An 18,883-nucleotide genomic window follows, 5' to 3' on the forward strand; every position below is an offset into this window, starting at 1 on the left:
GTACATATGAATTATACATCAGTTCTACTGCATCTGATTTGATTAATTTCTCTAACATAAAAACGAGAATACAGTTACACACAAAACTTAAGTACTGACTATCTGTATTAAAAATATAAAAAGAAAATATTTATGAATTAAAAAAAAGACTTCGAAAATATGTGCATAAAAATTTATTTTTTTAAAAGAAAAACAAAATGTATTTAAAGAAAGAATTGAAATAATATTTGGTATATTGGCACCTCGGAAAACATGGAGTTTCTCATGCTAAATTTCGTTTTTTGAAAATATATCTAATTATACTATTCACCGAAAATTTAACAGTCCAATTTTGAAAACAAAGCGTGAATTATTTTCTTATGGCTTTAATAAACAAAAATAATTGTTTTTTTATTAATTAATTCACGATACTGCAAAACAAAGAAATGTATGAACGCCTTCGTCCAAAGAATGAGTCGAAATTTAGGAAGCTGATCTACCTGTCATAGAATTACCCAAATTAAACTTAAACGAATTGACATCTCATATAACTTCAACCCACATTTCGGAAAATAACCATATTATAATAGTGATCTTTACAGTTTTTAAGCCGTAAACACATACGATATCTATAGTTATAGACCTTAATTTCACAAAACAACTAGAGGTGCTTACCAATCCATGGTAGCCAGTTCTACGTAACAAAATGACACGGACTTTTCCCCGACCAAGGGCTGCCGATCCTAAACTAACTAAACTAGCCCCGTCTAGTGCACTAAACTTCACCCCTCGTTTATCGGGACTGGAACAGCTCCATGCAGCAAGACTGCTCCGAAATTTATTTCTGCTGCGTTTGGCAAAGACGACTCTATTCAAACTCCACTTCGATACAGCGAGTGGTGTGCCCCAGCTTAAGATCTGCTTAGGCCTTAAGACACATACGAAATTGCCCGCACCGCTTGTGGACACATGTTGGTCCCGCTCAGGCGCACTTCTACAGCCTCTACTTCGCGCTAAAATCGGCACCTCTACGGCTCCTCGGAGCAAGTTTACGAGGTCTAAAAATATCTTGGACTGAAAATAAACAAAAGAGGTATAAAGGGTATTGGGCTAAAAATTCGTCCTGTGTGCAGCTTGTCTATAAATATCATGCAGAGCGTTTTTCGACACTAGCAAGAGTGGGAAGACGGTTAAGCTTTAAAGGACTATTGTATGTATGAGGGAAAATCACAAGAAGGGAAAACTTATTTTGAGTGGATTCTAGCTTAACTATGGAAATTTGATAATGCGAGTTCCAGATTGACGAACCAGAATTTAATGAATTTCAATTCAAATTCAATTCAAAATTCAAGAATAAATAAGAGTTCATATCACAAAAAATTTTATATTAAAAAATATTAAAATTTGTATTAAAAAATGTATTATTATTATTGTATTTTTTTATTACTAACAGACTTTTTTACTTAGGTTAGTTTGAAAGATAATTAGAAGTTTTTTTAGAACATTTATTGAAAAAAAAATATATATTAAAAAAAAACTATTTTAAAATTTATATTAGTAAAATTTTTACTAAAAAGCTTACCTTTGTTATAAACAGGTATAGCAAGCCGATCTAGTCAGTAAGATTTTTGACTTTGTAATTTAGAAAATACATAACTACTTTGTGTTTCAGTGAACCAAATTAAAAAAAAAAAAATGTCAATTATTCGCAATTTTAATTTCAATTCAGTTATCGATATGTTACATACATTGTAATTAAAATAACGTAAATATTTTACTAAAACACATTCACTTAAGTAACGTACAAAAATAAAGTAACCCACTCAACATGGTTAATGGCTAGAATCAATAATTCCAGCCATAGGTAATTTCTCACAACAGGCCACTTATTAAATTTAGATGTTTGCACAATTCAGAAAATTTACATTTTACAAATAATTATATTTTTGCTGCTAAACATTTGCACTATATGTACTGTATATTTGAGTATATACATAAATTTGTAAGTATGTATGTATGTAGATATGAAAATTTGTGCACAATGATTACTAATACTTAGAGGACAGGACAATTCATTTGCTTTTTACATGGTTTTCTTTTTATATATACGCTCCACTTTCACACATTTCAAATACTTTAATCTAACTAAAGCACATTTTCTTACATAATTTAAAGAAGCAAAGTAAAATAATGCACGCAGGTATATTTAATTTAAGAAATAAGACTAATCATTTTTTGTCTTTTAATTTTATCTAAAGAATCAACATCTTTTAAATGCCGTAAAATACTTTCAAAAATAAATAAGCACAAATTTAATTTTGTCTCTCTTGCTGCGCTCTGTAACGGATTTCTAATTCTTTACCGTTACCACTAAACAAAATTAAAAAATTATTAAATTTTTGTTTGCTCGAGAATAATGATTATAGTTTGAGTTTTGTGTTTTTGCTGGAAACTTATAATATAATTTCTTTTTTATTTCCAGAATGTAGATCGACATTTCATTTTTTTTTTTCATGTATATAAGTATGATCATGTCCGTTACGTATGACATTGCATTGTAACGGGCAAACCAAATATTCACTCGATTGGTCTGACTGCACTTACAAGAGCTATGGACCTGTCTCTACACAATACACGTGATTCTATATAGTATGTTAAAGTTATCAGTCGATATATAAACTATCACGTATTTTAAATTCAAATTAGAGGCCGTTCTAGTATTTCATGAGCAATCTCCACCACAGTAAGACGGCCTCTACTGCACTCAAACTCCATCTGGCTGAAAGAGAAGACTATATCGCGCTCATCTAAAAGCAATGAGTCATAAAAGCTCAGGTGAGCTGCTAGACCTATCGTTAGATAAGTTAGCTGATGACGACCGGGCACTACACCGCGCTGAAGCACTGACTTAATGGGCTTAATGAATTGCCCGTTTTGTGAGGAAGCATCATCGTTTAGGCACTTCCTACTCTGCGCAACAATAGTTGATTCTCATTACTATTGAGCAAACAAAAATCAGATAAAAGTCTTAAGCAGCTAATAGACGTTGTCCAACGTTAAAAACAAAATTTAAAAGAAGTTTCTTAAAAATCTTAACTTATAATTATTACCATCCGCATGTTTGCATGTCAGTTTGTATGTATAAGTATTGTGTGTATGTACATTTGTATGGATTTTAAGTATGTGTGCTTTCATCTATGGCAAATGTGCATCCATAGGTTGTGTCATGAAATTTTGGAAAGCTTTTTATGCACAAAGCTTTAATGTTACTATCTGTGGGTCTTAAATTTATTTAAATCAGTCGGATTGTACGGTAACTTTTTGGCCGCATGCAGCAATGACAATGCTGATGTTGATGTTGGAGCTCTAGAGAAGTGTATTTTCGCCTTTGCCAGATAAAGTTCCCACACTTTTTGCATTTGCTTCGGACTAATCAGATCCCAAGCGTATATGAATTCCACATCTTCACTATTCACCACATCATTGAGCAAATTGTCACAATCAGATTCGTAGAGTATGTATTGATTGGCATTCGTTATGGTGATGCTTATATTCTGTGCCAAAATCCCCGTTATGAGAACGTCATCGATCCAAAAATATTTGGATATCTGTGCGGCATTATATAAAGTCAACGCCACATCTGGTGAATATATAATAGCAAATCCTGGACAGTATGGCGGATAATATCTTCCGGGATATTCTTTTGCGGTAACACGCCATTTTGATCGAAAACTACGCTTGACTTTAGCATTAATGTTCGTTTTACAAAAGAGCAAATCTTGCGGATGATGGAATAAAATTTGAGCAGCACTTAAATCTGTAGTATTAGTCATGGCCTTGGTATTGGCATTAAGATCGGAGGCTTTTCGTACATTAGCACTACTGTTACTATTACTACTATTACTACGACTACTATTTTCCATACTATTATTTTCAATATCGGTACTATAGGCCGTATGTTGCATAGACGTGGCAGCAGTGACTACAGCAGTAGGCATCCCTCCATTTCCCAAATCATCGTTCAATAGCGTACGCTCTAGAGAGATGAGCAATTGTGGCGTATTCACGTAGACATCATCATCGACTTTGATCAGAATTTGCGCATGTGCACAGTTGTATAGAAACCATTTGAAAGCCATTACATGCTTGTAGGTCATATTGCGATAGCTATCCACAAATGAGCCCTGCACCATATCACCATTTTCGAAATTTTCACGTTCAATATCTAACTGTTGTGCTTCGGTATGGACCGTACCCAATAGAAAGATTATCCGAAATGGCATGACACCGTTAATGCGCGGCAGTAAATCGGTGTTGCCCCAGGTCTCACGTATAAGGCGCCGCTTGCCCTCATTGGCCGGCGCTGAATGTACCAATATAAGAGCCTGTATATCCCTACTACAGCCATTTTGGCTTATAAGGTATGTGAAATCGTGCAGGTCAATTAGTTGATGAAAGTCATCCGGTGGAAAATTGTATATTCTCACATCGCCCGTCGTCGTTGTTTGTATATCTGCAGTGTTTTTTAGTGTAGCTGCAGTGACTAGTGGTGCGAGTGTACTTTTAACAGAGCTTACACTTAAGCTTGGTGTATTTTGCTTAATTATTTGTTGTTTATTTTTATGACTCTTACGACTAGTGGGACTAGAACTGCTACTGTAGCCGCTAATGTGAAGGCTATCATCCGATTTATGCGTTACTTCAATTTCATTCGCTTCGGCGCTATCGGCCAGTAAATGCTTACCAGCATATAGCTGTTGTTGTTCTGTTATGGAATTACGCGACACTATAGCTTGCGCCCAAGATGTCCGTTCTTGATGTTGTTGATGTTGTTGTTGTTGGTGTGCGCTTTCTGCAGCACTGCCATCGTATTCGACATTAAGCATAGCCGGTTCCTGCATTCGCCATATCACGACGCATACATTCAGCAGCACTATTAATCCCCATAAGGGACGACGTTCCAACATCTCCAGCACTGCCCGGCACCTACTCCGGGCACAAACTTCGTTTAATCTCAAATACTGAAGATGTTATCCAAAGTGCTATTGTCGGATTTTTGTATTATTTCATGGATATTTTCTTCTAGCTGAGTGCAGTTGTACGCATTGAAAATACAGAGCAAATACCTATTTGATTTTAAAGGCGAAACATTTTCTTCGAGTTAGCAATAAGTTCAGCTCTTTCACTTTTGTCTCCGCGGTTCACGCCAGATGATCCCTGAAATAGAGAAAAAAATAGTGCGTAAGTATTTGATTTTTACCTATTATATATCAATATCGGAGGCATAACTGAAGTAGTGGATATGGGAAGCCTAAAATCGGTGCGCTTCAATAGAGTACAACTAAGATTCTGATTGCGATCAATTTTTTCTTTGAATTGTTACAAGCTCCTTGGGAGGGTTGTTGTGAAGAAATCTTGCGGGAGTGACAGTTTTTGGCCGGATATAAAAATCTATGATTTCCCTAAAAAACTTCTTTCATAAAATGGACAAGCTTATGCTACAGATTTTGTCCATATTCAGATTATTTAAGAGTGTGTATATGAGTAACGTGGAAATAATAGTTTGTGGAACAGAGGTCAAAAACCCCACTTATTTATTTATTTATGACAAACACGGAAACCCTGAAAAGCAATCCCAGGTAAAACGCAGTCAATTAAGAATTATATTTGCAACCTGTTGTTGTTGTTGTAGTAATTCACCAAACCCTGTCAGTTCGGTGTAATCACCAGTCATCTTAGTCCATCTCAGCTAACCGTAGGCCCAGGAAACGTGTTTTTTCGACGTATTAGGTTCGAAGTAAGAGGGCTGTTAGGTGAGTGGGTTTAAGGAAGCAAATGAATTTGGGTTAGTATCATGCGGGTTACCTTCACGTGCCGGACATTTGTTGACTATGTTGATGTCGAGGTAGGAGTTTAACCCGCTACAATGTCCAGAACGTAATTGTTATTAGCAAATTGTCATTGTTTTGGATAGATTAAACTTTTTAACTTCAAAGTTTCTTATGGCTTTAATTGTGTATGCATTGGAACAAAAAAGGGTTCCGAGCCATGAAAAATTGAACCAATTCAATTAGGCCGGTTAATTCACATAGTGGGGCAATTGTTTACTGCATCTGCAGAGATCCGATAAAATGTAGATGGACTTTAAAGAAGTGCCTTTGAGTAAACCTCTGGTTACAAGTAAGAAGTAGGGCATAATGTTACCGGCGCATACTGCGATTCACAAGAATTAAAGCCGACGTTGAAAAACTAAATATGGTTTTAAGCTTCAAGCTTAAAAGTTTGTGGTATACAGAGTCAAATGCTTTGGAATGGTCTAATAAAGTAAGAAAAGTCACACCCTTTTTATCTTTTTTTAGCCTTTAGGAGTGCCGTGTTGTAGCTCCTACTGGTTCAAAACCCCGACTAATGTGTTCACCAAAGCGTTGGTATTCAGAAACGTGTTCATCTAACGTTGCATAATATGCTCAAGAACTTTAAATAGAAACAGCAATATTGCAATCAGGCGGTAGTCACCATTCGGTTTATTTAGAGGTATAATCTAGGGTTTCTTCCAAAAATTGGGAAATATTGACGAGGTCAGGGTGATGTTCAGATCATAAGATCTTTGGTAACAAACATTTTAGAAACTTTGGATGAATACCATAGAGATCGGGCGCAATGGATTTGACACAAAGTACGAACTGGACTACTTCACAATCCTCGATACATTCGAAAGGGAAAGTGGGCATCGCATCATTTCGATTAGAATTATGTAGTAATAGTAATTATAGTAATTATCATAACATATATATATATACAAGCACATAAATTTCTCATTTAACACATTTCCATTAATATTACACGATTCGAAGATAAATTGAGGGGTGTTCAATCCCGATCCCACGATCGTTGAAGTTTCTAAAGAAATCGAAATCGATTTGCAACCGAAATGCTTTTTCTTTTTTTGTATTTCTTACCTATTTTTTCGTTTTGGTGCACCATGGTGATATATGATATGAAACTTGAGTATTCAAATTTTATTCTACTTTACTGATAATCTATCCAATTGTATAAAGTGCAGCAAAATTAATCACCTTATCGAATACTTTCAGAGCCGGAGCGCTTGTTTCCATTCTGGCAACATGACCCAGGCAATGTAGCCGCTGGATCTTTGTTCGCTGTGCTATGTCTATGTCACCCTAAAGTTCATACGGCTCATCGTTCCATCGCCTGCTATATTCGCCGTTGCAAACGTGCAAAGGTCTAAAAATCTCCCGCAGAATTTTTCTCTCAAACACTCCAAGCGTCGCTTCATCGGATGTTGTCATTACATTACATTGTCATACAAACATTGACATTGTTATCGGTGTTAATGCTGGTTCCTAAGTATACTAAGTCCTTTACAACCTCGAAATCATAACTATCAACAGTGACGTGGGTGCCGATACGCGAGTGCGCCGACTGTTTGTCTGATGACAGGAGGTACTTCGTTTTGTCCTCGTTCACCACCAGACCAATTCGCTTTGGCTCTTTATCCGGTTTGGAGAAGGCAGAACTAACAGCGAGGTTGTTAAGGTCGATGATGTCAATATCATCAGCATACGCCAAGAATTGTATGCTCTTATAAGTTGAGCGATTAAGTTCTGCGGCTCGTACGATGCTCTCCAACATCAGGTTAAAGAAGTCATACGACAGCGAGTCACCCTGTCTGAAACCTCGTTTGGTATCAAACGGCTTGGAGAGGTCCTTATTAATTCTGTTAGGCGCTGCTGGTGTTGAGCAACGTCATCTTGCTTAGCCGTATTAGTTTTGCGGGGATACCAAATTCAGACATCGCGGCATATAGGTAACTCCTTTTCGTATTGTCGAATTACAGCTTTGAAGTCGTTGAGAGGATGGTGTGTCGATTCTTTTTTCATGGGTCTTTCCCAAGACTTGGCGAATTCAGAATATCTTGTTCATAGTGGACTTTGCAAGCTTTCGTATTTAACATTTGTGAATTAGACAGCTGCAGTATATAAGTGCAAAACAACAGGCAAAAGAGCGCGTAAAGATCAAAATCAAATCCATCACTCAAAATACTTTCTTTTTTATTTAGTATAAAGTCATTCAAAGCGAAACTGACTGATTAATTTTGTGCCCCCTTGTATCGATCGAACCTTTTCATTTGTAACATCCGTCAGTAATAAATAGAACGATTGAACTGCGCCCATTTGGGAACACAAACAGCAACTTGAGTTCGCGAGAGAATTGACATTTTTTTTTTTTTTTTTTTTTTTGGCGGTGAGGTTGGGTTAAAAATGCCTTCGCACCATATAGTAACCGTCGCTACTACGTGTGTGGTGATTCCGCTAAAAATATCCCTCCTCTTCTCTTGGATTTTTCCCTCCACCCAGGGACTGCTTCCGCATTGCTTCGAAGTAGAGGGCCAAGACGGCGTCCTAAGAAGGGCACTTACTTACTCACCCTGTTTTGAGAAGCTTATGCTCAATGCTCTTCAACATAGCTTTCCATTTCGCGCTTCTTTTTTCGGATAATATCCTCCACAAAATTTGCGACGGCATTCCATTTTTCTTCGTCTATCGTCATTTTCTCGATAATTTCTTCAGGTATAAATACACCAATAGCTCGCTGCAGACCTGTTCTCTCTACGTTCCACCTCTCGCATTTAAAGAAGGTGTGTTCCGCATAATCATACTCAGTATCTCCATATATGCAGTTTGGTTGGCTCACAGAATTGACATTAAAGCACAGATTATGCTGTCGGCCAAAAATTTAACAGGTACCACCCTGCTGTCGTGAACGCTAAGCTTGCGCTCCCTGCCGAGACCACTGTTACCATGTCCAAAATAAGCAACAGAATTTCTGGTCGTTTAAATCCATACTAAGGTTGCAGAGAGAATTAGCATGAATATTTATAAATTAAATTTATTAAATTTCCACGTAGTCCTGGCTATCGAGATGTAAATCCTATTTTATAGCCGGAAACTGAAGCATCAGATGTTTAACTTATGCAAAAATAAATATACGAAATTCGGAGCCCTTGAGGATTTTCTTTGAATAAAAATTCAGTGGTATTCTTTATGTTTTCTACTTTGGTTGAAGAGTTCCAGTAATGAAGATGAAGATTGTTATTCTTCAATTTTGTTTCTTTAAGAGTAGAAGGGGTTTGTTTTGTTGTTGTTGTATAAGTCACTAATAAAAGGAGTATCTATCACATGCATGATCTGACATCAGTAACACCACAAGTGCTGCCGTGTAAACACGAACTTGGCGTGTTTTTTTGTAAAATATGCCAAACCTCTACTAATTTATTTCATAATATAACGTTATGACCATAAAAAACTAAAAAAAAAGATATAACACACGTGCATATACAAATATGTAGGTGTAAAACACATACGTCAACAGCCAACAGGCCAACAGTTAAACAGTAGGATTGTGCAAACACTTTCCTTAAAACCTTCTCTGTTTACAAAATATTCCTAGCGCAATGCTACCAAACAAAACAAAAACCATAACATCCAGTAATAAGAGCAAATAAAACGACAGCATCATCATCATAGGAAAGTCGCAACAATTTCAATTCAGTGTCAAAGTCAAGTGGAAAAGATTAAATCGCGCCGTCGACGGCAACAAAACAAAAGCTAGCGAATACAACCAAAGCAACAATAACAATAATCACCAGCAAAACTATGTGAAATACTGAAGACTATCGGGCACACAGAAAGCACATCTACACTTGCAGGGGATCGGCAAAAGTTCGCCGAGAGAATTTAATTTAATACGAAATTATTACTGGTTACTTAAAATTATAAAAAAGCTCAGTAAGCACATTGAACTCTTAGTAGTAGGAGGGTAGCTGATTTTCTATTTATTTGGTCTCTTCATTGTTGGTTTTTTTCGAATAACTCTGAAGTATCAATCTTTTTTATCTTTTTTTTATAGATATTGGCAATTTAATTGAGACCTGTAAGAACTTGGAAGTCAACTTAATGATTAATATCCATGGTTTTATAAAAACATTCTAAGTGTTGACTTTTGTGATGTTCGAAAAATGAATTGGATTCATTTGAAGTCAATTAGCAAGAAAATAAAGAATCTCCTACTATTTATACGGTTACCAAGTGAATTAAGAAGATGATACAATATTGAAAGCATTGGTCTGGACAGAGTTTTATTGTCACTTTTAGTAAAAAGTCCTCCATAGTCTAGGAGAGAGAAGTCCAGAACTCGTTTGACAAACCATTCAACTGTTATTTCCACTACATGGCCTTCTCAATTTGCAAGTTGTGTTTGAAGGGAAAATTTCCCCCAGAATGTTTCTATAATTATACAATTTGCGCTGCATTGGGCAGATGGTTTTATGAGAGTCTTTTCCATGGCAGAAATACTCTCGGAGTTTTGCCATTACCTGCCGAGGAGTGATCGCTATTGGGAAAAACGTTTTCTATCATTTGTTGTTTCGTGCCCGGGGTTTTCAAACTCGAACATTCAGATACTGCAACTGCTGTATACGCTTTTAAGATCTCTTCTTGATGCTCCTCATAATAAGAATATTCGACAGTATGAAACATTAAAATAATTAGCTTTTCCATCCATAATTAGAATCCATCCATTCAAATACTTTTTATACAAATGAACAAATGACGCAGCAATAAACAAGTCAATTAAGGAACAGCGACTCTTCTGGCTAAATCATATCGTCTGAATCGGTCTCGTTTAACACGTTGAGTGCCACCATACAACAAAAAAAATGGGGTTCGTCCGGCCACGATCTTTTTTTACATAATACAATAGAATATTTGAATTTTTGAATAGGCCATATGATGCCACATTGGTCTCATACCCATAGGCCAAGCAGCATAAACAATGCAATGGCTCTAGTATGGCGTGAATACACTACTACTAATAGCCTCTATGAAGCAGCTGCATCAGCTCAAACCGAAATCTCACACATTATACCGTGAGACCAAGTGTCACCACGAGACCTGAAAGTCCCTTCGCATTGTGAGACCAACCTGGACTCACATGGCACTCAGCGTGTTAAACAAGTTAACCCTTTGTTGTTAAAAAAGCGAGACTTTTTCTATGTTTGAAAATCAGGTGACAAAGGGAAACTCGATAAAAATAAATTTAAAACTTTTACCTAGCGTTTAAAGGTCAAACTTTCCGTAGAGATACTCTTAATGTTCAGCCATTTAATGCTCGAGATAGCTAGGCTTAGGTAACGAATTATTAAAGTTCAAGTTCAAATTTGTAAAAAAAAACAACTCGCTTATTATAGACACCGCTTAAAACAAACAAAAAAACGTTATTTAACGCATTACAACAAAAGTTGTTTGAACAAATGTAAGTAAATAAGTATTTTCTTAGCTGTATGAGAACTATCGATATTGACAACTATGGCTGAGAATGGCAAACTATGTTGACATCTCTGTTTAGTTAGATTTGGCAAGTCATCACAGATCTTTTAACACCAGAACAATGTTTCCAAATTGTGGAGATTTACTTTGAATATATCTGTTCGCGAAGTTCATACAGCACTTCGTCTATTTTACGTGCGGTTTACACGCTCATATAAATATACGATAATACAAGACGAGGGCGAACTTTTTTTAGTCCCCACCATATGTGGCCTCTGATTCTTTCGACGCCAAGTTATTGTGGGCGTACTCCATAAAGCAGAATGTTTATATGGCAAGAAAATAAAGGTCAATTCTGGTTTATCATTTATTTTGAATTTAGTTGAGGAAGCTGAATGGGTATGAAACTGCTGCTAGAATAAGTTAATACGTAACATAGTAAAAATGGAGGGCAATTAAACATTGAGATATGTAAAATTCTGCATATGTTAAGAATGCAAATTGAGAGCATCGATTATTGTAAGTGTTAAGTTGAACACAACTTATGATATTATTATTATTATTATTTTTTTTATAAATCGTAAATTCAAAGTTTCACGACCAGATGCACGAAAGTTTTTTAAGTATGCAGAGGTCTGGAAATCTAATTCCAATCTTTATTGGAAGTAGAAAACCTTTAACCTTTCTATTCCAGTAGAACCCCGCTAGCCTTTCCATTCCAAATATACGAGAGGATTTTGTAATACTGTAATGTTAAAATCTCTACTAAAGGGACGGCATAACATAATGTGCAGCGCAGAGCAGATATTATATTACAATAGTCAGGTGTGTGAAAAAGCCAGTTCGGGTAAGAAGCCGTCGGAAAAACTATCTGAAGCTAAAGATATTTTAAGTTTGCAAGAAATGTTTTAGGTTAATTGTTTTACAAATTACCATATCTTTCAAAAATATTCTGCGCCAGCGCCGTTCCAAAATGATAGGTACAATAATCTCATGACTATTATAAACTATATTACAAACTGAACCTCATAAAAAGCATTTCTCCAATTACATAGGAAATCCAAAAATATACATGTAAGGCTTGTAAAGAAATAACAGGAGGAACCTCGTAAAATGAAATGCCACAGCACATTATTGAAATTAGAGAAGTTTTAAAAAAAAGCTATGGAAAACACTTTTCAGATCACCTAATTGTATACCCGAGCAACACAAAATAAGTAGCACATATTTGAGTGCAGGTTTTACAAAAACACATGTCATGATGAAAGTGGGGTGTGATCGTTGACAGGCTCTCACCGAATTTGAATGACTCTGCTGATGGGCTGACGTCACTAGGGATGTGTTTACAGAAAAACTGAGCGGCCGAAGTCCCCTCACAATATTTTTTAATTAAATTTCTTAAATCTATCATCCTTGCTTGACCAATGCGTGAAAAATGAACGAACAGAATTCTATATCGCGTACCCGGTGACGTGGCTGCCGAAGTTACTCGCTTAATTTTGTGTTTCACCATGGCTTATAGCCAAACCTGTTAATCTATCGCCAGAAACCAAAAATTCTAAAATCCAGATGGTGTTTGAGCTCTTCAGACTTGCACTTCATATACCCAAGTTCAATGGGTTATAAAAGTACACACCAAAAAGTTTTCTAAAGATTCTGACTAAGAAGTAGAAACTTTTGATATTATTTTTTTTTTAGTTTGTAAATTTTTTTTTTTTAATTTCGTACAGTGTTTGGTACTTTGATTCGTGAGGTTTTTTTATAAAATGAACTATACTTGCATAAAAAATGTACGAAAAAAATTGTACAAGAAAAATATCACGAATATTGTATAATAGAAAATGTACATGACTTAGTTATTATTATTTATAGAGGATGTATACAATATAACCCTTACTTAATTAGCACTCTTAATTATGTGAGCACAAGTGTATGTAAGTATAAAATATTTTGTTGAAAACATTAAATATACGGCGTATTTTTGTGTTTTACTAGAAGTAACTGAAACTATGTGAACTAATAAAATGCCCAGAACTGTAACTGTATGTACTCCATGTATGTCAGTGTATCTTACAGAACACATGGGCTGAAAAGTCCCGGGCTTAACACGTAGATGGCACTAGTTTTATTGTATTTACCTCTTTTTCAGTTAGTACAAACCTTTGTTATTTTCAAAACAATAGATCAAAAATAATTTCGTGTTTTAATTTTACATTGTTTCGTGATGAGGAAGAATACCGTTCAAGCGAAGCAATGGTTTGAAATGGGTTATGGAGACTGATCCATCAGAGACAACAACAAAACGATTAACTTCCAACGAGACAACGATGATGTACAACACAATGGACGTCCACATGTAGTGGTAACACCAATAAACAAAAAAAATCCACAAAATCGTTTTGATTGATCGAAAAGTGATGTTGCTGTCATCGTAAAGATATAAAAAGAACGTGTTGGATTTATATTGCATGAGCATTTAGCGGCCGCCATAGCCGAATGGCTTGGTGCGTGACTACCATTCGGAATTCAGAGAGAACATAGGCTCGAATCTCCGTGAAACAGCAAAATGAAGAAAACGTTTTTTTCTAATAGCGGTCGCCTCTCGGCAGACAATGGCAAACCTCCGAGTGTATTTCTACAAAGAAAAAGTTCCTCATAAAAAATATCTGCCGTTCGGAGTCGGCTTGAAACTATAGGTCCCTCCATTTATGGAGCAACATCAAGACGCACGCCACAAATAGGAGAGGAGCTCAGCCAGACATCTAAAAATGGTGTATGCACCAATTATATATACAGTCGATTCCCGTTAATTCAAACCTGCGATATTTTGAACCTCTCATTAATTCAAAGTTATCACGGGCCCATTACAATATCTCTTTATATTTTAAATTATATCCATGCATTTATTTATATGCACTCGGTAATTCGAACGAAAAAATCACTGCTATGACGCGGTAATTCGAACTTATATGGTCAAACACTCGACAATTGAAATTTACAAAATTTCTTGGTGTGGTAGTAAGAACTTTAAACTTTGGGACTCACCTGAAAATACCTTTAGTGTGCGTGATTGCGTGTTACGCATAAAACATAGGCACATTTTGACGCATGCTTTCGCACAAATCGCTTCATTGGTATACAGATTAAAAATTTGTATTAAATATGACTCCTAAAAAGTATGAATGTTTGACGATTGCTGAAATGAGGAAATTAATTGAAAAAGTAGGAGGTGAGAAGAAAAGCGATGTTGCAAAAGAATGTGTAAGTTTTTCTAACTATGTTCAAGTGGATGAAGGTGTTGCTGTCTCAGGATCATTAACCGATGGCGAAGTTTTATCTGCGACAGATACGAATGAAAAGAGCAACGATGAGGATGAAGACGATACATCAGAACCTTTAGTAAAGGTGTCAGTTAAGGAAGCAAGAGGCTCATTCGATAACTTACAAAGCTTTTGCCTACAAAACGAAACTGATGAAATAGCACATCAGCCACTTTTTCTCCTTAAAAAAATTATTTAAAAGTCTGAACAGCCGCAAAGTGCTTCGAAGGAAACCAGTATAAATGAGTTCTTTTCAAAAATTAGTTAATTCACATTATGAATATGTAAAACATTAGCAGTTAAATAAAAACACTTGATAATTCGAAGTTTTATTTATTTTCTCCCAAAAATTTCGAACCATTTAATATTTCAAACACTCGACAATTCGTAATATTTTAAGAGTCCCTCGATTTTCGAATTAACAACAGTCGACTGTAGTGTTCATTGTTGACCAAAATCAAGAATATGTTGAAGACTCTGAGCATTGGCAAAACTACATGAATTGAACTTCGAATTGCTTCCACATCCACCGAGTTCCAGATTTGGCTCTCAGCGACTGCTGGCTGTTCGCAGACCTAAAAAAATGCTCGCCGGTAAGACATTTCGCTCGAATGAAGAGGTTATCCCTGAAACTGAGCCCTATTTTGAGGCAAAAGATTAGTCTTTCTACAAAATTGGTATTAAAATGTTAGAGTGGCGCTGGAATGATTGCGTTATTCTTGGTGGATATTACGTTGATGATTAAAGCGAATTTTGAACAGAAAAAACGTGTTTCCTTTGTTGGGCTCGGGACTTTTCAGTCCATGTGTTATGTGTACACGAACTACCATTTCATTCGACCGAATTAGTTTATTTTTTATATACAAATGTATATTATTTATAAATATGTTTAACTGAAGACAACACTCTACAAACAACACCTTTTTAAAATTCCACAATTAGTTGTTTATAAATCTGCATGTAGGTGTAGTTATAATATTTATTTATACGTATATACATAAAAGAATTCATAAAAATCTGTGCGTGGGAATATCATCGAGTGTGAGCAGCAAAATGTGTCGTCAAGGATTAATATAAAATATTTTAAAAGAACATTTGTATAACAGAGTCAATGAACATCACAAATACTTTGTGCGTGACTACCATTGGGAGGGGGAGGAGTTCGCCAAAGGGTGTAGCGGCAACCATATACATACACATAGTAGAAAAAGTCTGCGTTCACCTATGCAAATATTCTTTGCATTAGGAAAAGTTCAAAACAATAAATATTTCAGAAATTTTTTTTAATGAGTTTTATTAAGTTCACTTAAACGTAACTATCACACATATTTCGCTACCAATAACAAAATCAAATTTAAAATGAGATCACATAAAATTAAAAAGGCCATTCAAACTAAACGGAAAAAGTTTGCGTTCACTTCAATAATAATAAAATAAAAGGCTTAAGATCATAGAAATGTTTTAAAATTAATAGCTAGTTGGATATCCCCGGCTTTTTATGACTTCTAGGAGGCGTCTTTTCATTGATCCAACTAGGTTGGCTGTTATTTCTGGACTTATGGGTACCCATTCCTCTTTAAGCGCGTTCTTAAGCATTTCCTTGCTAGTTATTGTACGCTCTCGTATTTTTTTTTCTAGAACGTCCCATAAGTGCTCAATGGGGTTAAGGTCAGGTGATTGTGGGAGTGTGCGAAGTTGTTTTGGAACATTATACAACAACCACAACCTAACAATCTCTGCTGTGTGTTTCGGGTCGTTGTCCTGTTGGAAAACAAATCTTTCACCGAGTCCCAGTTTGATTGCACTTTCTCACAAATTCGTTTTTAAAATATCGAGATAATCATGTCTGTTCATTATCGACTCAAAAAACTGAATATTTCCAACGCCCGAACTAGCCATACACCCCCATATCATGGCACCTCCTCCCCCATGCTTTACCGTAGGTACCAGATTTTGCTTTCCAAGTGCCGTTCCGTTTTTCCTCCAAATAATTTTACGACTTTTTATCCCGAAAATGCAAAACTTGCCCTCATCTGAAAAAATCACACCATTCCAAAACTCAGGTGGCTTGTTTACGTATTCCTTGGCGAAAGCCATCCGCTTAAGTCGATTTACTCGCGATATGAAGGGTTTTTTTCGGGCCACTCTGCCGTGAAATCCGATTATTTTTCGAATTTTTCTTACTGTATCTGGATGTACTTTCTTTTGGTATTTTACTTCTATGTCTTTTGAAATTCGGCTTGCTGTTAGTCGTGGATTAGAATTCACAAGAATAGTTATGTTGCGTTCTTCTCTTTCCGTCAGTTTTTTTGGACGCCCAGAACGAGGCTTAGACTCCAAACAATTCGTTTGCTTGAAGTTGTTAATCACTCTTTGGACCGAGGAGTATTGCCTCACAGCAATTTTCGCGATTTCCCGATAGCTCATACTATTTTGCCACAAGCTTACAATGATTTTCCTTTCACCAATATCTATTTCTTTTCGCCTTTGGTCCATAGTAACAAAAAATGTATTTCTAATATCAATTTTTCCCTCTTTAGATTTGTTCTTAACCGCGTCAACTACATGAATGATTTAAAATTTAATTTAACGTAATTGCCATGCAAATAATCGTCACTATTCGAAATGAACGCACACTTTTTCTGCTTAGCCTATTTAAGTATATTAACTGTACTACAATCCCGTTATCTGAACACGACGCAGCTCAAACTCCAAAAAATTTTGTTCATAACCCCTATGAATAATTTTCTTTGAAATAAGTGAAAAGAAATAACTGAGAGTTTTAAGATAAACACGTTAAATTATTTTAATACTTTATAACAGTGGGTGAACGCAGACTTTTTCTACCATGTGTACATATCACCTTGATCAAGAAGTTCCCGCAACAACCGCCAGGAGACGTTCTGAGTCAACTGATTTGAATTCTGTTTTTGTTTTTTTTTCCAGGTCTACACATCTGTGATTAACATTCTTACTAAAAATGTATCGCCATTGCTTGATATTTGCAAAAGTTACGCCGTACAGTGCGGCCGATTCCCGAAAAGCTGGCCAAAACTCAAAAAATTAAGTAATTGATTCAAAATTTCTTACTCGGGGGTTGTCGGGGTCGCTGATTACGAATTTGATCTTAAAATTTTGAAAATCCACCCCCTTCCACCCCTATTGGCCACCCCCTCACGTGAAATGGTGTATATTCTAGAACATAATCAAGATGCATGTAAATCTATATGCTTTCGGGGTCGCAAGGTAGCAAGTGGTAGCAGCTGAATCTTGTTTTATTCAGTAACCATTACTTTTTTGAGTAACCTTTAATAGGTTTCTAAGCAGCATATGACGGCGTTGTATTACTATACAGTTTGAAAACTCAAATTTTATAAAAAAAAATTGCAAAAAATGTATTTACGTATTGCTGCAGCTAAAAATTTTGTGTCGAGGTATTGATACGTACTAAAGATTTCTCGTATTTTACTAACCTTCCGAAGATGATTCCATTTGGTTTTGTTCAATCTACTCCATTACAAAATCTTTCAAATGTGTACAACTTTAACTATTCATCGACAGTAATACGATGCTCAAACGAAGGCCACGTTGCGACTGAAAATACAGAGGATACTTAGGGTACAAGACGTTGCTATGAACGGTTTCCACTACTCAAGGCATTACGGTAGCCAACCCAAAGACAAAAAAACTCTATCTAGAAACTTTTTTTTTTTGACTTTTGGCCAGCTTTTTGGGTAAGTAAGTCTACCTCTTCAGTAAGTCTACCTCTGCATATTTTCTAGATTTTTTACAGTTTTAATATTAAATTTTAGTATTATATATTTCGTTAAAAATGGATTCAATGGTTCGAAAACCTTAAAAGAAAACAGGCGTTTACAAGTGGAATGAACGCTTCAGAAGAGATCCTGCTTCCTTGACGAAGATGACGAACGTAAAGGCATGCCGGAATTTAAATCAGTTGATTTAGAGTATCACCTGTCGCTTGTTCCAGAAACTTCTTGATCAAGGTGGTAAAAACATATTGACACATTGACAACGCAGAGGCTTCTGTATGAGTTACAGATATACATATACTTATACAGTACTTTCCCTGAAAAATATAATAAATGCTAATAATTGTGGCTCTGATGAATGAAGGCATATACTCGTTAAGCCAAACTCGACTGTGGTGTACCAGAAACCTCCCCAATGTTTATACTAATAATGTGAAAAACTCGATAGACGAAATGCACGAAC

The 18,883-nt window shown here is 35.9% G+C and overlaps 1 protein-coding gene across 1 annotated transcript in view; it reads right to left on the reverse strand.

Annotated features, from left to right (window-relative positions):
• Positions 1-501: 501 nt before the first annotated feature.
• Positions 502-18,883, reverse strand: part of LOC128859587 (uncharacterized) — a 58,711-nt gene continuing 40,329 nt past the window's right edge. The window contains exon 2 of the mRNA XM_054096522.1: positions 502-5,196. Within this exon, the coding sequence (XP_053952497.1) occupies positions 3,249-4,946 (1,698 nt within the window). The 5' untranslated portion in view covers positions 4,947-5,196 and the 3' untranslated portion in view covers positions 502-3,248. The remainder of the gene's footprint in view (positions 5,197-18,883) is intronic.

This window comes from Anastrepha ludens, chromosome 4, assembly GCF_028408465.1.
Source record: "Anastrepha ludens isolate Willacy chromosome 4, idAnaLude1.1, whole genome shotgun sequence".
NCBI classification, from domain to species: Eukaryota; Metazoa; Arthropoda; class Insecta; order Diptera; family Tephritidae; genus Anastrepha; species Anastrepha ludens.